This window comes from Plectropomus leopardus, chromosome 6 (assembly GCF_008729295.1).
Source record: "Plectropomus leopardus isolate mb chromosome 6, YSFRI_Pleo_2.0, whole genome shotgun sequence".
In the NCBI taxonomy this organism is placed as follows: domain Eukaryota; kingdom Metazoa; phylum Chordata; class Actinopteri; order Perciformes; family Serranidae; genus Plectropomus; species Plectropomus leopardus.
In genome coordinates, this window is record NC_056468.1 from 23,289,171 (window position 1) to 23,310,205 (window position 21,035).

The 21,035-nt window shown below is 41.5% G+C and overlaps 1 protein-coding gene across 7 annotated transcripts in view; it reads left to right on the forward strand.

Moving 5' to 3' along the window:
- The window catches only part of LOC121944473 (aminopeptidase O (putative)), a 97,072-nt gene that overhangs the window by 45,570 nt on the left and 30,467 nt on the right, over nucleotides 1–21,035 (forward strand). For 5 of the 7 annotated variants that reach the window (XM_042488271.1, XM_042488272.1, XM_042488274.1 and 2 more), the window contains 2 exons: nucleotides 2,174–2,236; nucleotides 3,522–3,608. In XM_042488271.1, coding sequence (XP_042344205.1) covers nucleotides 2,174–2,236; nucleotides 3,522–3,608 — 150 coding nt within the window. Of the gene's footprint in view, nucleotides 1–2,173; nucleotides 2,237–3,521; nucleotides 3,609–3,744; nucleotides 4,080–21,035 lie in introns of those variants that run through there. The other 2 variants (XM_042488277.1, XM_042488276.1) reach the window with 2 other exon arrangements.

Consider the following 21,035-nt stretch of genomic DNA (forward strand, 5'->3'; position numbering starts at 1 on the left):
CTAAATTTCTTGATTAGTAGCAGGGAAGAGCAGAATGACCGTGCTATACATTTATTATTATAAGAGAGAGTGAGAAAGCACAGCTAGTACTGGTCTGTCAACACTGTGGAAATGAGTTTCAGATATTCAGAATTGATATGTATCGATAAATCGCAAATCACAACAATGCATGGTAGTAAGCCTGAGAAACTAAAAAAACAAAACAAAAACTAAATTGGAAGTAATGACAAAAAAAACGAGTGCCAGTAACCGAAGCTCAAACTTTCTCTGTTAAATATTATGGCTGGCTGTCGAACTTCAGTACGTTTTTTATGTAGTGACGAACCTGTGTTTGCATTAAAGATTTAATGCAGAAAAAAAAGGACACCAAATTCTCTGTCAAATTTGTGATGTAATTTTTGATCAAATTATTTAATTCAAATCCTCATGATTTTATTTAGGCTGAATGTGACAGGTTTGTCTTATTGATTAGATGAAAGATAATATTTAATTTTAAAACATACTTTTGAAGTCATTCATGTATTTTTAAATTATGCATTTTTTGAAAGTTTTTCTTCTTTTGTTTTTACATTTTTTTAAACCAAATAAATCAAATAAATTTTTAATTTAAACCCTTTATTGATGGATTAATATTTCATTTGTAAACGATTTTTAGAATTCCTCTTTTTATTTCCCACTGAAATACCAAACAATGGACTTTTTTTAAAGTATTGATGAATTATTAATACAATTTCAAATTATTTTATTAATGTCAATTTTTCCTGTATAATTATGTATTAATTAATGAAATGCTTTTTATATTTCAGTGACACTTATGGTGCATAATCAAAAAGTTTTGGTATTGGAAGCTAACTCTAGTATTATTATTGTATGGAATTATATCTTGAATTAAAGGATTTTGAAGGATATTAATTCTTATAGATTCAATTAAATTAAAGAAATAGTAAAATGACTCAACTGAAACTGTGGATTGATCTCAGGCAGATACAGATCATGCTCCTCATGCATGTTTATGAGTGAGAGGTGTAACTTCTGAACACGCAATCTGATATTGATTCACTAGAGAGACACTACACAGACGGGGGCGCGGGATGAAGAGATAGTTTGAGGTAGACAAAAAGCCTTTCTATTCAGGGAATGGTCGTGGGGAATCTAGGCAGCAAAAGAGCTACGTGTGGTATCCTGTTACACAATGCCAATTTACTGCTTCAACACTCACTACATTCTATACAGCCCACTCTAACACCTCCCTCTCCCTGTACCTTTGTGTGTCTGCCTCTCTCCCCATTTCCTTGGCTTCTGCACACACACCTTCATGCTATTTCTGCTAGAGTAGTTGTATAATACACAGAGAGGAGTACTCTTGCATGCAGTTATAGTATTGAACTTTGTGTGTGGCTATGGTAACGCAAATATCTGAAACACTGCATGGGAACGTGGGTATCCAAGATTGTAGGAATATGATGCTGCATTTCTTGTTTGTGTGACATTACAAACACCTTGCTTCCATGCACTGCCTGTCTGTCTCCTGTCTGTCTCCTCATTTCCCCCACCACACACACGCTACCACAAACACACACCTACACACACATCGCTCACCGTCATCACTCTGATATGTGATTCACATCACTCGAGCAGTGGCTTTGCTGAAAGCCTTAATAAGGTTAGAGAGTAAGTGCTTTGTGTTTGTGCCTACTAGCTGCTCTCTGTGTGTAGGTGTGTGTTTGCATGGCTCTACGTGTGTGTGTGTGTGTGTGTGTGTGTGTGTGTGTGTGTGTGTGTGTGTGTGTGTGTGTGTGTGTGTGTGTGTGTGTGTGTGTGTGTGTGTAGAGGAGTAGATGTGTAGAAGACTGAGGTGACTGTCAGTCCTGTAGTTGCTAGTTATTGAGGTGATTCTTTTCTTCCTCCTTCTCCTCCTCTTCTTTTCTCTTTCTCCTCCGCTCTTTCTCCCATCCTCCGGAGTCAATTTGCGAGTTTCCGTCAGAGGAACAAGTGATCGCGCTCCCACCTCCCCCCTCTCCTCCCACCTCTCCTCTCTCCCTCCCCTTCCTGCTTTGCTCCATCTCTCTCTCTCTGTCTCTCTCTCTCTGTCTCTCTGCCTCTGCAAAGCATTCCACTCAGTCCTGATCACTTGCCCCCGGCTCACTGCTTTCCCTTCTTCTCTGTCGCTCAGTGGCTGTATGAAAGGAGCGCCGTGTGGTCACAGGCGAGGCTGGTGGAAGAAGTCAAAGCAGAGGTAAGCACTCTCTCTTCCCCCTTCTCTTCTCTCTTTTCCAGTCTTCTCGTCTTCAGGGAGTGGCAGACAGACTTGGGGGCAGCTCTCAGATTTGAAATATTGCACCTTAGACTGCTTGGTATCATTGTCATCTGATTCTCATCACTCTCTCCTCCTTCACTCAGTTATTCTGCCACTATTTCTCTGTATGGTCTGCCTGCTGTCTGGGTTTCTTTTTTTCCTTCTCTGTCTCATTCGCACGCTCTGTTTCGTAATGTTTGATACCATCTCTTATCTCTACCTCTCATGCACTCCATCTACCTCTCTTTTGCTCCCTGTTTCAGTCTCTCCCTCTGTCTGTCTCGGAGTGAAGTGCGGCACACAGCGCTGTACATCTGTTGCGTGTCATTCTGTGCCGCCTATCAGATTTCCCACAAAGCTCCCATGTTGTTCTTAATTGCCTTGCCTGTATTTTCCAATTCTCCTACTAATCTGTTTGTTTCAATAAAAGCAGAGCACAGCTGAAGGGAGTGTTTGCCACATATGTTGTAAATATCTTGAAACACAAAGAATGTGTCTTGTCTTGCATTTTAGAAATGACTCGTCCACTTTACTTGCTGTTTAAGTGTTCGGGAAACCTCACTTTTGTAACATTTCAGATAGTTTATTTATTCTGAGACATAAACTGAAGCGGAGAAGAGGAGATAGAGTTTGGCCTTGATAGTGATTGGCTGTTTAATGGAGATCTATGGTGTAGGGAGTTGCTGCGCTCCAGGCTCCGTCACAGCAACATACTTTCACTATTACTCTTTTGTCTCAGCCGGCCGTTTGCTTTGGTTATATATGGACCACAAGTGAGCGCTGAAAGGTTGGAATTAATGTGCGTGTGTACGAGAGAGGGAGAAGGAGCTATAGAGTGTTGAGTTTGTGTGTGTGTCTGCTTTAATGTCAAGGCTTGCATGCCAGTGGCTCACTAAGAGTGTGTATATGTATATTCGTGTGTGCCTTTCCACTTGAGAGATGGAAAGTGCGCCTTAAGTCTGTTTATATTTACTTTCTGCTATTGGATGTGACCACTCACTCTGTCTGGTACACCCTTTCCTCTCTCCTCTCTGTCTCCCTCTCTGTTTGCCATCGCTTTCTCCTGTTTCTCCTTCACACCGTCTCATCCCACTCACTCAAAATCTTCCACTTTGTTGTCTCTCTCTACCTCTACCCTCTCTTCTTTTTCCCGCCTTCACTACCTTACCTCACCCCCACACCCCCCCCCCCCCCCCCGCCCCACCCCCCATCCTCCCTCCTGCAGGTTGTAAAATGGATTCTCCTCAGTCAGAGTCATCAGGGGAAGGGCAGAAAGCGGAAGAGAATAGAGCCCAAGGTGAACTACAAAGAGGTAGGAGTCACTCTACAGTATTAAGACCTCTATCTACTTTCCCTTTGCTCTACTTTAAACTCTTGGGAGTGTCCCCTTTCTCTTTTGAAAACCTCTATCGTCTCATCAATGTGGATTTTTTTTTTCTCTTTGAAAGGAGCTGCGATTCTTGAGCTGCGCGGTATTGCCGTTTGTGTGACAACACAATTATCCCCCCCAATTCTGTTTATGTGTTGTCTGCAAGGACAGCCTACCCTGCACTTGTTTAAGTCTGTGTTTATGTTGTGTCGCACACATATTTAACCTTTTAAGAGCTTGTATACATCACATGCCCGCCACTGTTCCTGTGTGTGTGGCCATGGCCAGTGTGTGTGTGTGGGATGATGTCTACGTTTGTCCGGAGGGAGTGTGCACCAGAATCTGGCCTTGAACTTTCGTAGCTTCTCTCTCTGTCTTCTCAAACTTCCTGTCACTAACAAAATGCTGACAGATGCCATAAAAATATAAATAAAAAAAGATGGTTTTGCGCCCGTGTGTAGTGTTAATTAGTTCTCTCAAGGGATGGCTAATCCCCTCCACCCACTAATTGACACACACTCACTTGCACACACGCTTGCATCATTAATGAACGCACACTGATCTATAAGCCACAGAGGGCCAGAAGTCATTAGCGAGAGTAGTGCAGCTTTTATATATCACTCTCAATATGCTCAGATATTGTAGGAAACATTTGCAAAGCCTCTCTTTTTTTGTACAGTACATTTTATGGCATGAATAAGTTAGGTAAGTGCCCCTGGGTGTCTTTAAATAAAAAGTCTTGGAAAGAAAAAAAATAAAACACTAACTCATTGCCAAGAATATTGTATATACCCACTGACTTTTAGGGCTTTAATTTTCCCGTCAGCACTTGGTACCGCAGCTTTCAACAGATGTAATGTTAGCTTTATTCTTAAGCAATGGTAAACGTGTTTAAGCTGTACCTGAAGTCCACAGAGTATTTAAATAAAATTGCGTCGGAAAATGATTTTTCGGGATTAGATTACCTCTGATTCCTGTGTTATAATTTGGAGCACGCAGTGAATGAAATGCCTGTAGAGTCCGCAGCCTGTGCAGCCCCCCTCCAACCCCCTGATACCTACCGTCTGGCATATTTACAATGTACACACACATACACACAAATACTTCTAAGGGGCAGCAAAAGGGCCTCTTCCTGTGGGGGGCAGAGAGTGCTGAAATCAGCCTCATGAAAGAATGGCCAATTACTGTCCACTTGGTCATACACAATAGTGAGAAAGAGGAGGGAGGGACAAGTGGACGGACGGATGGAGCGAGGGAGAGGGGGGATGTAAGGGCGGGGGTGTGGGAGGTCAGCGTTTGAAGTTACACCATAAAAGCCATCCTGAAAGGAAACACGAAGTGACCCCTCCCCCTCCCTTTTCCATCCACCTCTCTCCCCCTGCGGCCCTCTCCTCTCCTCTCTCCTCCTCTCTGTCTCCCTCCCTTCTCCTTTGTTTCTGGGTACAGAGAGTGCCCCATGGATGGACCAGGTGTATTTTATATTATTCCTTCATGTACTTCAAACGGCAAACAGCCCAATTTCTACTCAACCCCCCCTCCTCTTTTCATCGACCTCCCTTTCTGTTCCCCGTATCTACCAGCCTGTTGCAGGGCTATAAATCACACAGCAGACCCGATCGGCAAAAAGAAGGAAAGACGGTTAAAACACAGGAGACACGGGAAGGTAAACGGGGAAGAAAAAGTTGGGATGAATCAGAGATGAAGATACAACTGGAGAATAGAGCAGCGAGACTGAAATATGAAAAACAACACTTGACGCCACCGCTGGGCATTATATATTCCCTGTGGTTATCTTTTAGATCCATTCAAATTGAAATGGAAACATAGATTTAAGCCACAAAATGATGCGGCTGGGTGGAAAAATACAAAGGAAACAGATTTAGTTGATGGAATGACAGTATGAAAAGAGAAAGAGAGAACGAAGAAAAGGTAGAAAAAGAAATTTGTAAGTAAGGATATAAGCAGCTGAGGATTGGAGCAAGAGCGAGACTAGTGGTGGGGTAGAAGTTGATGGTTATGAATTCCAGCAGGGTAATGAATCTGTTGCAGGAATTTGAGGAAATGAAGAGGAGAGTGGATATTTGAGGAGATGAGAGAAGCACACCAGACATGAAATATTACTGGACTGGTCAGATGATGTAAGAGCGGTTAGGAAGAGGACAGAGATGGCAAAGGGAGGGAATAGAGAAGGTAGGACTTTTTGTGAGCAGGAATTAGGCTGAGCCAGGGTTGCATTTAGCGCTAATGACATCATGGATGATTAGGGAACATACACACACACACACACACACACACACACACACACACTCACAAACCTATAGATGCACACAGTGGAGAGCCAGACACCCCCCACAGAGCAGCCTGAGATCTGGTCAGTTTAATAGAGCCAAAGTTTATTACCAACTTCCCTTTCATCTTTGTTTCTGTGGTGCATTATTGATTCACGAGCATCTTGGTGCACACGTTTTTTTGTGAACACGTGTAACTTGCGTGTGTGCATGTGATAAGTGTGCATGTGTCCAGTCAGTGTGTGTGGAGAGGCTTGAGAGGGATATTAGTCACGCCCTCGTGGTAATGGGCCTCATTTTGCTCTCATTTTCATCTGTGGTTTCCGTAATGAGAGGGTCCGTCTGCCCCTGCTGATCAGGACAGGAAACCCTGTAGGGGAAAAGAGCTGTGAATAGCGGGAGATCATGGCCTTTTTTGGCAACGACAGGCTCCTCAGCTCTTTAAAGATGCTGTTTGTAATTTGTTATTGATCAACTGGACTTCACAGTAAAATGCCTCGGAGAGATGATCAATAGGTATCATAACGTTCCTAAAACCTCAGAGTGCAGCTTTGGCGTATTATGTTCAATACTTTCAGGGTTCATGGAATGACTTAATGGGTAACAGATGCAGCAAATCCGAAGTAGCATTAATTAACTCTTTCGCATACAATGGTAAAAATTAAAATGAAATTTTTCTTAAGGCCCAGTGTGTGCGATTTAGGGCCATCTATTGGTAGAAATGGTACAATTACTGAAACTATCACTGTATCCACACAGGAGTACATGAAATGATTTATTTAAAAAAGTCATGTTCCTCCTCCTCCTCCTCCTCCTTAGTGCTTCTAATGGCATTTACATGAATCTACTACATGTAAACAGAAACAACCAGTCAGAGACGTAGCTTTCGGTCATGCTGATCACTGCTTGTGAACTGCAGTCAAATAGTCAAACTAGGCAGCGCTGATCAAATATGATCAGGATTATTTTACTATATTGTCTATTTCTCACCTTAGTGTACTGTTCAGCTGTAAAACAAGAAACTTTTTGACTCTGCTTGCCTTGTTGAAAACAGTCAAGTGACACACTAAGCATTGCCCACCAGCCGAACCAACACTAAGATATGTTTCTGAAAACATTCGGGGTGAGAAACAGGCAATACAATAAAAGATTCTGAACTTATATTTGGTCAGCGCCACCTATTTTGACCCCAGTTCATGCAGTTCATCAGCGGTAATTGACATGACTGACAGCTGCGTTAGAGACTTCTTGGCTCCATTTGGTCATTTTTCTTCACGTGTTGAGAATTCTTGCAAATTCCATTTGAACGAGGAGGAGGAGGAGAAACATGATTTTTTCACAGATTATCTGTCTCATGTGCTATTGCATAGATGTAATAACAGTTTCAGCAAATATGACAAAAAAATGTTCATAATGCACCAACTGTAGCCTTGTGTGGTTCTATTTTAAACTTCTGTACTGGAATACAGTATATTAGATGCAGTGTGACACATCCTAGTGCCTTTGGTGCAGATGTGATAAGGTTCTGTATATATAAAGTGTTTACATAGCTCTTCCTCTGGATAAACAAATCCAGGAAATAGTGTAATCCTGAATTCTTGTCATTCCTACAGAAATTGTTCTGCACCACACTATTTTTATCTTACTTCTAAATCGAAGGGTTCATCATTATTGTGTCCATCAAGCTTATTTTGGATGATGTTGAGATCATGATTATGACTTATGATCTACATTATATTATTCCTTTTGGTATCCTGATTGTCTGAACCACATCTGATGATTTCAACCTTTGCAATATTAGGCTAAAACAGCAACATATGATAAAAAGCACCAAATCTCTCCACAGATTGTGCAGCAAGACACAGGCTCAAGGCATAATGTATGTCAGAACACGATGTCATGCCACGATAACTCCACAGATGCAGCAGAATGAGTGGACGATGAGTCAGCCTCCATGTCAGTGTCACTCTGTAGCCTCATTTGCTCCTACATGGCAATGTGCACCTTCCCGGTCGTTGCTTCGGGTTCATGTGAAAACATGTTTATGTTTGTGGGTGAGGAGATGTCAACAACAGCAACAGTTTTAGAGAAACAGACTGTCCTCAAGCTGCTCTTTATTTATTTTTGTAATGATTATTTTTTTGGGCTTTTATTGCCTGTAATTGACAGGACAGTGTGAGCGTGAAAGGGGGAGACATGCAGCAAAGGGCCGAGGCTGAATTCGAACTAGCGGCCGCTGCAGCGAGGACGCAGCGTCTGTACATGGGGCGCCGCTCTATCCACTGAGCCACCAGACGCCCTCTCAAGCTGCTCTTTAAACTATACAGTGTCATCATCTGATGAAAGAGACGGCATTTAATGTACCTTGGATTGGGACACTAATTAACAGTATTTCAAAGTTAAAAGCAGGCTGGTCATTCCAATTTTACTGAAAGACAACTTTAAGCATTTCTAAAGGTGAAGTTTGAACTCTTAACTCAAGTCATCTCTCTAGCAGTGACAAGTCAGAGGCAAACAGACCTGCTTTAAAGTCTTGAAATGGTCTTACCTTTCATCCAAAAGGCTTCTTTAGTACAAATTGAAAAAGCAGACCTTGATTTTTTGTCCCTATCTAGATTTCATTTTTAGGTGCTTAAAAACATCGACCTGCAGAAGCTGTTGGTGTCGAGTTTAACAAAGAATCCATGCATCTTAATTTGACACATTTAAAGTTTGATTTTAACACTTTCAGGGCACTTTGTAGCCATGACCACCTAGAACAACACCAAGACATGATGACCAAAACCAAAGTGTAAATCGAGACAAGACCAAAACTTTGAGGAGTGGAGACCGTGTCAAGACCAAGACCAGACTAGTGTTACTCCCACACTGCATGATACTTACGATAAAATATGGAACATGCAAACAAAGGCACTCCTAAAACTGATCTGAAAGATCCACATTCCCATAGAAACATCCACAGAATACTTTTAACCTCTTTTATTGCCATACATACGTGTATGTGTTAGTGTACCTGAGAAGAAATGTCTTGATAAAATAATCTAAAGGCAGTTCAGAGGTGGATTTTATGTACACTTACATTTACTTTGTTTTCCATAAGAAAAACAAATACAGACACGAAGGAGAAGGAAATTTGGTGATATCCCCACAATTGTGGTCTTGAGACGTCTTGAAATTAAATACCAAGTCATGTTTGTCTGACAGCGAGGTGGGACAGATTAAAAGTGCAATTGAGTTTGAGATGAGGTAGAGACCTTAAAAGTGTTCTCGAAACCAAGACCATCAAGTCATATAACACTGCTTTCAGGCCTTTAGTTTGACAGCTGTAAAGTGGTACAATCAACTTTTTAACACTGACATCTTTGGTGTGGCTATCTTAGTATTGTTTTTCCAAGTATCTCAGAGACAGATGAGAAACAACGTGAAACATCAGAAAGGGTGCGGCTATCTTTTCATCAGTGTTTGCATCAGTGTTTGCATTCATGATAACTCTGCCATCAAACCTAAAAGCCTCAGAGTTAAAATAACATAAAATTAATGCTCCTATAACAAATAGATACCGCGGTCTATTTTAGGAGATAATGTAAACCCACAGTGGAAAGACGCGAGTCAAGTGGTGACTGAGATCCCTTGTGTTGTGCTGAGGTGTGATGTTGATTGTTGGACAGGGAAGGTAGTGGAGCCCCTTTTGGAGGGTGAACAGCAGGGAGGGCATGATCGAAAAGCCTCTTTAGCTGGGTGGAGTTTGCAAGTGACATTCAGTGTGTTACTCCGCCATGATAAGCTTCTGTAAGTGGAGGAGGGAGGGGGGGGACCGGAGAGAAATGTGAAAATGCTTTCAGTCTGTGCTGTTTTGTTAAAAGGACAGACTGAATTTAATTTGTGTCCATGTTTTGTCAGCATAGACTTAAATGTGTTGTGTGCACAAGTGTAGTTAATCAGTGGTTGCAATAAGAAAGCTCAAATAGCAAATTGTTCAGCATTTTATTTTTCTAGTGCAATCTACCTCTTCCTCTCTTTTTTAAAATTTGTATTTCTATTTTGACTGCGACCCCTGAAATACAGCATATCTGTTATGTAATGGTGTTTTTATGGCATCTGTGTTGTTTTTTTTCTTTCGATAATACGTCACTGCTTCAGAGTACACTCAGCCATATTTGGCAATGCGAACTCCGCCCCTGAGCAGTCAGTGTTGACGAGAACACATCACACATCTGGTTTTCCTTCATCTCTGTTTTCCTATCTCCTGCTTTTTACTGCTGTCTCCTGTTCCTTCTCCTCCACTCTCTTTTTCTCTTTCACTTTTTTTTCTTGCTCTGTCTTTCTGTTTCTCTCTCTGTGATTTATTGGCAATGAATCAAGGATGAGGGAGTATGCCGGAGGAGAGATGGGAACATTCAGGGAAATGGCTGTTTCCGGCCAGACTTCATCACATCAGGATGGGAAATGGTCGGAAGAAAAGTGTGTGTTTCTGTGTGAGTGTGAGTGTGTGTGTGTGTGTGTGTGTGTGTGTGTGTGTGTGTGTTTCTTTATTATCAGGACAACAGCTCAGACCCTGAGTCCACCACTGTGAGACACAACCCCAAGACACAACAACAGACACAACCCCGGTTTGGACACATATGGCAACCCATACAGAGCTCAAAAGAACCAATCCTGTTGCTTTTCATGGAATATTTAAAATGCAGTATGAATATCTGTCACCGAGAGTTTATTATGTGTGGCTATATGGCTCACTTTTATGAGTCCAATTCATGTGCTGTGCTCCTCACCTTATTGTGATGAATGGTTTGTGTGCAGCCGTCACACTGTGTGCTGTGTTGCCTGAAGCATCAAGCTCCCGATTAGGGACTTCCATGGCAGACAGGTTTCAGGCGGCAGGTCAAGCAAAGAGCGATGCGTTCCATTCTGTGGGCTCGTTTCTGCTCGCATCGTGAGATCTGTCCGGGCTGCTTTGATGGCGTTTGTGTGGACAATAGAGACTTCATGTTGTGAGGCAATAGGCTGAAATGTAAAATGTTCACAAGTAACGGGTTGTCAGATGAACAGGTGGATTTGTGCAGCAACAGCGGCCATGCATATATTGTAAAAAATGGCCATGGTGAAGAGTGAAATGAGCTAGCAGTGAGGTGCAGTTCTCTAATCTACTTTTAAATCCTCATTTATAATGATGAGCTTTGCATAGTGACTGAAACGATATGATTATGGACACAGGAGGAAGCTATTGTAGCTTATTAGCTGTGCATCCACTTTCATTTAACCTCCTCTGTTGGAATATAAACTGATTCCTGAAAGAAGAATGGTTTGTAGACAGTCAAGAGACAGGATCAGACAGTGGCAGAAAGTCATACCCTTATCTACTTTCTCATATGCATGACACTGAAATTAATAAATGGACTGACACATACTGTACTGTTGCCCCTGGAGAATGGATTACTAACTTCCTTTGAGTACATTAGATGAAGGTACACTAGAGAGAATCAGAGGAGAGAGAGAGAGAGAGAGTCCAGAACATCTAAAGAGACAACAGAGCTGGAGTGAAACAACAGATCAATAAAAGCATCTTACCGGCTTTGTCATTTTCTTCAGCAACTGTTATGAAAAGTGCTGACCCGATAGAAACAGATTGTGTGGGAATGAAGGGATCAGTGTGGCAAACAATGCTGTTTGATTCACTCTCCTCTCACACCGACTGTGCATCAATAAGCTGTTGATCCAGCGTTACCTGTCAATGAAACGTTTTCAGTCCACTTTTGTGCGCCTGTTTGAATAAACGTTTGGGTCTGTACCTTTTTGTGTTGTGACAAAGCTGATGTAGTGAGCAATAAATCCGGGCACTACTTCTGCAGAACATATACACAGCTGCGTGTCCACATGCTTTATTGCAGTGGTAACTGGTAATGCTCTCACTATATAAGACCCCAGAGCATAACTTGTAAAACTCATGCCATAGTATGACAGGATATTACTGTATAAACTGACTGAAAATAAAATAACTGTGTAAAAAAAAAAAAAGTGAACATGGTGGACAGAGCTGTGTTTTTGTCTGGCTGATTTGTCATGATGCTGTAGTTCTGTCAGGTCCATTTTAATCCCCCTCAAAAAAAAATCTTGGAAATTACACAAACTCAGGCTGTTTAACGCTCCATTTCATCCGAAAGTTCCTGACATCTGCGCTGATGGAGAGCGAAACTGTTTTCCTTTTTGATAGGTAGTAAAAAAAAGCTGGAGAGATTCATCAGCGGGGCAAGTGTTAGAGAAGGGGAGAAGATTTATGTGTGGAGATGGGAGGAGAGGAGAGAGAGGAGATGGCTCCATTTGTGTTGTGTTAATGAGGGAGAGAGAGCGAGACGGAAAGAAAGTGAGAAGGAGAGAGAGAGTGCCAGCGTGTATTTGTCTCATTTATCACTCAGCAGCAGTTCTGTTTTCGGGGGTCATTTGAAGCTCACAGCCTGTCTCATCTCGTCCGGGGACTCCCTGCAGTCTGCGTGCATGTGTGTGTATATGTATAAGTGTTTGTGAATGGGGAGTATACAGTAAAAAAAAAAAAAGGGGGGGGGGTGTAAAGATATCACCAGTTAGGATTGACTATGCTGACAAGCTATTTCATGGTATGCATAGCTGCTCAGAAATGCCACTTACGGCTTCATGACTCTCTGAGGAACGCACCCATGCACGATCGCACACGCACACACACACACACACACACACACACACACACAGGCAAACACAAGGTTCTGTGGGTAGATGGAGAGGTAGTTATACAGAGCAAGAGTAGCTTCAACAGGCTTTTCACTGAAGTGGTCAAAAAGAACACACACCCTTACACAAACACACACACACTCACACGCACATGCATTCTGAATCCCAGAAGCATTTGAGTGTCATTAAAGTGCAGCTGTGTTTGTCTTTCCAGCACACATGGAAAACACATCAGGGACAGCGAGAAAGCGAGAGAGAGAGAGAGAACATGGCTGCCACAATACCTACAAAACAAGCACAGCGCTTTGTCGGTCACACAAATACACATTGTTCAGTTTGGAGTCAATTCAAACTCAAAATTAGACATTGAGTATAATGCAGGGCTATAAAATGCACTGTAGCATGGAGGTCACTGCCTTAAACTCGGTGACGCTTTGGCCAGATATTTAGTGTGGAGTCATGTTCAGTATTGGCCCTGGCTGTTAAGTGGAGCTGGCTTTTTAGTGTTGGGAAATGAATCAATGCTTTTTACAAAAAAACTGATTTAGGCGTCACCTCATAGCTTTTGTAGGTACAATATATAATGTTGTGTTTGTGTGTCTGTGTGTGCACGTATGAGTGCGGCGTGCTGAGTGCTAAAACATCTGTCTTTCCTGGTAATGACTTGGGAGCCGACAGCGCCCTCAGACAGCCCTGACGCAATTAGCCTTGTCAAACAAACACACACACACACACACACACACACACACACACACACACACACACACACACAAATACACACATGCACATCAAGTAATGTCAGCTGTATACTACAAAGCCCATAGACGCTGAAGATTATCGAAATCCCTGCATATGAAACCAATAAGTAAGTGTCTAAGATCTCAGGGTGTGTCCAAGGGCGAGGGTTGTCTTCACCGAGCTTCATGGTTTGTGATGCTCTTTTCTCATTTGTTGAGGTCACAGTTGTATTTATGCTATATGTTCTTTATGCTTAGGTCTATTCTAAGTTCCTGAGCAGCAGAGACACATTGATGGGCTAAAATTTTTATCAATGAAATGGTGTGTTGCCAAGAACCCAAATGTGCAAATATTCCCAGAGTGATACCACATAGATGAAGGATGCATTACAAACCAGTCATTTTAATTTTAAGGTTATTAAGACTAAAATCACCAGGTCTGGGACAAACAGCAGATTTCACTTTTGCTTAAGGTCAGGATGAAAAAAAAAGCCTAGTGGAAGTCAAATCCAGATGCACCAAATTTTCTTAACCATTGAAATCTGCTCATCCTCAAATCTAAGTTGTTTCTAGCATTGGGCAATTTATAGACTGTGAAAAGGAGATCTTTTTTTCCTATCTTGGTGACAGGGTTCTCAAGCACTTATGAAATTTTCTCTTACCTAAGAGTGGAGATTAAAAAAAAGACGGCACTGGTGAATCACAGAAAAAATTGGTGCTAACAAAAAAAGAACAAATCACAGATACAAAGAGAGGAGAGCCTTTGTCCGTGTTGCTTCCTGCATGAGGCCCAAAGTGCTGTTGATGGAAAGAAATGTACTTTTAAACAAATCCTGGTGATGATGAACATATTGTATCGTAACAATGAAACTATGTATGCTGTCATTCCCACTTCCAGCAGATGACAACATAAAACTACTCTTAATCTTTCCAAAAGTCTGGAGTAATCTGGTATTCAGACAGCCACATATAGAAGCAATTCAGTTGTTGCCAACAGCCATACTGCAGGCGACAGCTCCACACTCCCCAGTGAGGGATATCATGTGTTACTAAGATGGATGTGGTCTTATCATAGGACAAAGACAGACGGATTGTCTTCCCGGGGTTTTAATGCTAGGTAAACAACAAGTTTTGAATTTCTTTCCATCTGTTTTTCTTGTTGTTGTCTCTCCATCTCTCTCCCGTTTCTTCTGTCAGTCTCTAATATCTACCTCTTTTTTTCTTCCTGTGTGTGTGTGTGTGTGTGTGTGTGTGTGTCTGGCTCTTTGTGGTGGTGCATGACTCCACAGCTGTGTGTGCGTGTCTGTCTGTGCAGCAGATATCTGGGCTCAGTCCATCCCACATACCTCTGTCAGCTCATACTGCTTAAACGGAGCCAGCCTGGAGTTCACACAGGAGACAACACACATACAGTACATATTGCATACACACACGCATGCACGCACACACACACACACACACACACACACACACACACACACACACACAAACAACAACAACAAGGACCAACAAACAAAGATTTTAGTCTGCATTTCAAGTACGTTAACACAGCCCACACAAATGCAGAAATACACACTCGGGAGTCTCTTCCTGAACATGACCTTTCTCTTTGATGGCTCGGGCTATGTTAGCCTCTCTCTGCCGTCTCCGCTTCCCTTCTCGTCTTCTGCTGCCACTCCCTCTTCGTGTTTGACTCTGCTTGCCAGAGTCGTCCCATCTTCCCTCCTCCTTCTCTGGCTCTCTACCTCTCTTTCTCGGTGTATCCTTCAGCAGCAGTTGATGTTATCTCTCCTCACTGGAGGTCATAAGCAGTGCATGGTTATGTTTTACCCCCATTATTGTTGTCATCCAGCTAAATCAGGCTTGAATGGACGAATCCTGGGTGCCCGTGTGTGTACATAAATGTGTGTGTGCTGGCATTTAGGAACCCAACTGCTTCAAAATAGCATGATAAAATTGCCAACACGCAATTGCATGAGCTGACAACCATTTTTGTCTCCTTTTTGACATTTCTGCAGGACTCTGTGCCCTATTAACCCCCGTAATAATAATAAAGAGCAGTGTACACCACCAATAATATTTACCCACAGCCTCTTAAAGGAAACTGCAGTGTGGCTAGTAGCCACTGTTTTTTTTCAGTTTTTCCTCTCCCCCAGGGATAATATTTAACCACGACCCCAAGGCTGCGCTCACCCTCTCAGGATCAGGCCAGAACAAATGACATGAGGAAATTAAACCTGGGTGCTCTGCTATTTTCAGCCTCAGTCACATTACATACTTCCGTACCTTATGTGTGGGCAGTAATCTGTGAAATAACTGAGTATATTGTGTTAGTGTGCGTTTGTGTTGAGCATCTGGATTTAACTGATTTCCAATATGGTGATGATTTTAGATTTAGATGTCAGTATTTCCCTCAGAATTTTGTTTCTGGCAGAAAGAAAACCCACCAAAACAGGATACAGACCATCTGAAGCTCTCCAGTGACATATGGAAAAACAACAACAGCCACAACAACAATGAATATATTCATATAATTCTACAAAAATGCTGTTTTAAATTAGAAGTCAGTTTAATTGCTACACATGAACACTCATCCTCATGAATCTTTGTATTTAAAGAAAGTGATTCTCAGCTTGCATAATAAATGGGTACCTTGGTGTTTTTTCTGCTTTTGTTACTGCCAACAAATCCCATTGAAAGAGCTATTAGGTGCATATTGATCTGTATGTTTTTAAGTTTGGATTCAACAAGTAAAGAACTTGTAAGCTAATATCCCCTTTTAACTGTGACATCTCCCTAACATCCCTTTTTTAGTGTTGTTTTTTTTATTTTTTATACCAAATAGGCCACATACAAAATCATTTTGTCATCTGTGACCCTCAGTCCCAAGCCCTTTCTTTCTTATTTAAAGCGTAAATATTTAAAGACAGGTTACAAATCTACTCATCCGTCTGTCCGTCTACTAATGTCTTCATGGTACTAAAATTTCTATCTTTGTATCAATACCATGGCAATGTCAATATTCACTTCCAAATTTGATAACAGAGAAAAACTGATATGGAGGATGTATAGTTTAAATGTTTTTCTTTAAATTAAAACTAAATAAAACAAGGCTATTGCAAGGACAGTGTGTCTTTTCTTGGCTAATAGCTGAGAACAGAGTGACCTTAGTAAACATTAACAATAAGAGAACATAAGAAAACACGTTGCAGGTACGATTGTATCATTACTGCAGATATTGAGTATTGAAACTGTTACAAATATTCTGAATCAATGTGCATATTCATACTCTAATACATACTTTACTTTTTTTTTAAAAAAGAGTCACTTATTTCCTAAAACAGTCTTTCTCAGTTCTCAGTCAGGATGTATCAGCCAGTACAACACTTTAACTGTTTTTAATAGCTTAAAGAAAACAATGGCACAGAGGTAAAAGTCATATTCTGCTTTGGATACACTGACAATACTGTCTTTGTTGTGTAAAAAATAAGCAAACAAAAAAACAAAGAATGGTTATCAACAGATTTATGACTTTTAGAGGATTATCTTTCTCCATCACTTTGTCCATGTGGTGCAATTACATAAAGAATTGTATATGCCTCTGTTCTCCACCATGCCTTTCTCCTCACCTCTCTCTTTGTCTATGCTGACGTCCAGCTGTTTGGATGTGTCTCACACACACACACACACACACACACACACACACACACACACACCACACACACAACACACACACAGAGTCCTTTTGTTCCAGTTCTGTTTCAAAGGCCTCTCTCTTTCAAAGGCATACGGGTGGTGCATGCAGGGGCAAAACACTTGAGTGCTGGGTTCAATCCTCGGTTGTGACTCCTACTGGAGGGTTAGGGTACCTGTATGGAGGGTAGTTGGATCTAAGGGGGCTTATTATACCCTTCCGGTGGAAGTGGCAGGTAACAATGAGGAGGAGGCCTATGCCTGTCTCTACCTCCCAGGAACATCAGTCGCACAAGAAGTGACAGGACTGTCCTACAGGGGAATTGTTCTTTCCAAAACTGTGCAGAAAAGGATGAGGAGAAACAGAAAGAGGCCCATCTGAAATGTGTTTGAGGAGTTGTTTGTGTCTCCATTGGGATTGGAACAATGGCTTGTGGGAGGAGGAGGAATGGTAAGAGGGAGGCGAGGGAGGCATCCACTGGAGACAGTTAGATTTGTGGCTTGCGTCAAAGCACAGAGTGCCAGAGATTAATTGAACTTCCCCTGTTTTGGAGGTGTGTGAATGAGTATGAGTCAGAGCGGTGATGAGTAGGAGAGAAAACATGTTAATTGCCTCCATGATCAATGCCAAATTGCAGGAACACAGAATTTTACATAACAATCGGTTCACCTTCCATGGCTGCACAAAGACGTAATTAAGTGTTGAAGAAAGCTACCCAATGAGCCAAAGACTACATGCCTCATACTCGCTGAAAGTGCGCGTACATGTACTTGAAAATGCACTTTTTGTAGGTGTATTTCTCTGTGTGTATGTTTGCACGGTTGATTCCCCCTCAGAGTGAGTAGTCATTCCTCACCGCTGGGCCCACTGTGTGTGCTTTTTCAGCTTAACCCCTGACTCGCAGCCCTGCTGTGACCCCACGCTGGTTTTTGATTGGCCTGAGACGTTGAACTTGAAGGCCAGGAAGGAAGGGGCTACCCATCCTAACAACCAGCAGCTGATCAAACACACACTCATAAACACATTCACACAAACATGCACCACCAATGGCTGGGTTAAAGATAAACTTTGCAGGATTTTTCTTAAAAAACAAAGCAATGTATATAGACTCATACAAAAGTTATCTCTTTGACCATCACTTATGACCCACTAGAAGTAAATGGCAGATGGACTGTATTTGTATAGCACTTTTTCTAGTCTTATTGACCACTCAAAGCATTTTCACACTACATTATCACATTCACACACTGGTGGCTGAGACTACCGTACAAGGTGCCACCTGCTACTCAGTAATATTCACACGCAGCATTGGGAGCAATTTGGGGTTCAGTATCTTGCCCAAGGATACTTTGACATGTTGCCCATCGGAGCTGGGGATCGAAACCCTGACCTTTCGATTAGAGGATGACCTGCTCTACCTCTGAGTCACAGCCACCCCAAAGTGATTGTTTGGCAGAGTCATTTTCTGCAAAGACTCTGCCCTCTACCTGTATTTTCTTATTTTGGGTGAGTACCCACACAGCACTTAGGTGAGGTCTGAACTTTATGAAAAGGTTGTGACCAGGTGCCAGACCTTAAGCAGCAAGCACCTAAAGCCCCTTTTACACTGCCTGTTTATGGTGGGCATACTGCGCTGTGTTGCTGCCTTGCTGTTCTGCGTATGATCGTGGAATGAGGGGACAGAGTTGTCTTGCCTTTAAGACATCAAGGGAAATAGTGCGCCCGACTGGCAGGTCTTTTAAAAAGCAACTAGAAGCAGTTAGTGGCTAACTCAAAGGAGAAGAACACTTACTGAAAATGTCCACATATTGTGAAAACAGAGGTTGGGAGCTCTTTATCCTCTGAGCAGAGGACAAGATCAATCCTTCATATAACAGAGAGGATAAATGATTGTTACTGCCATGTTATGCCATTGTTATTGTTTAGAAAGCACTGACATGTATTTTATATGTTCCATCAGAGGCCTCTTTGCTTTTGCAGAATGATACCACAGCGGTTTGGCTTTGTGTAAAAATGCAAAGGCGGCGTGAGAAAGGGACTTTGTAGTGTCCCTGTAGCACAATCTCTGTGAAAAAAGGGCTTAACAGACACAGTGCCAAAAAAAAGCAAATGTAGTTTGAGTGAGTTGAGTTAACATTTGTGCTCACAGTTAACAACTAAATAATAAAAAAGGAGAACTTATATATATATATATATATATATATATAACTCTTATACCAAACTATTCATATCTAAGTACACACATGCACCTATACATTTATACTCATACATACCAAACACCATACACTTTCATACAACCATGCATACATTTAAAAAGCCATTAAAACAGCAATATAAATCACCAAACAAGAGTGAGTCTGGGGTATGCCTTTACTTTCAAATTAATTGGCTGGTGTTTACAAAATATAAAAGACAATCCTGCATAGTATGTCTTTAAATACTGGGGATGAATTACACACAGTGTCTTCATGTAGAGCACGTACCATAGCTGCACTTTACATGCCCAAAAATGTTTCCAGCACACTTGACTAATGCAGCATAAATGAGGCACACACACTTGTTTGTTTTCCAAATGGGCTCTGTTGATTGGCGAAGTATTGTACGTGCTGCGAATATTTGTTTCCCCATTATATTCATGCTGGTGAACATCCCTGACACCCTGCTTGTTGTCAACGCATTTGTCAGAAGATAAATTGATGAGACAATTGATCCAGACAGTCATTGTGATTGCAAGGTCAAACTTCAAAAGCTTGAGCCTCTTTCTCTTTTTGCCATTTTTTCTCTTGTCCCACTGAGTCTCTGGAAAGCTGTCTGTATGTTTTGCCTTCTGATTAGGCTCACGACTGATTGCAGCAGCCATATCCACACACAAACACACGCAGATATGCACCCCCCCCCCCCCCCTCTGTATATGTTGTGGTTCTTGATTAAAGCAATTATCCCAAATTGAAAAACAAAGACTGAATTCCATTAATGAATAGATAGCAGATAAACATTTGCAGCCTGTAGGTCATCGTCGAGGTCATCAGTCGGTGACTGATGCTATCTGTGAGATCGTCACTGTCCTGCAGCAGGTTTGACATAATTTGAGGAGATGGTAGCACAGACGACAGCTCCATTTCACAAGTTGAAAGGGTACTGTGTGACTCACAGATGACCTTTCAGCATCTCCTGGGTGTGTGTATTTGTTCGTGAACGTGCTCAAATCCATTACCTGAAATTGGTTTACAAAACCTATGATGTCAGCAGGCCTTTTTATAATGTCTTTTTAGACCTTATGGAGCCACAAGATTGCAGTATCATGTCCTCACAGTGTATGATTTTATTTTTCTTGAGACACTTATCATATTTATAGGTTTTATATTTATATGGTCCTCTTATTACTGCTGTGCTTTAAGCTTAACTCTGCTACACAAGCGTCTGCACGCAGGCAGATACTCCCCCACTCCTGTACGGTTGGGGCCTCCTGTTAATATGTGACCATGCATTTGATAATTAAATAAAATCATCTAAGTCATACTACTATTCTTAGGAAGAGACAATCTGTAGATTCAGAGACTATTTGTTGCACTTACACTTTATTTATTGGTAGATATGTTCACATTTTACTTGAGAAGTATAGACAGTAGAGCTGCAATTAATCAATTAGTCAATTGAAAGAAAATTAATCTGCAACTATTTTGAAGAACAATATTTTGGTAGGTTTTTTTTTGCTGGCTTTATTATTTCTTAATGTTGGAGTTTAATGCTCTTCTTTGTGATGCATGATGATAAACTGAATAGCGTTAGATTTTTGGACTATTGGCCAGATATAACAGAAGACATTTGAAGACATAACTTAGGCTCTGGGAAGTATACAGTGCATGTTTCACTATTTTCTGACATTTTATTGACAAAACAATGAATTGATAAAATAATGTGCAGGTTAATTATGAAAAAAATATTAAGG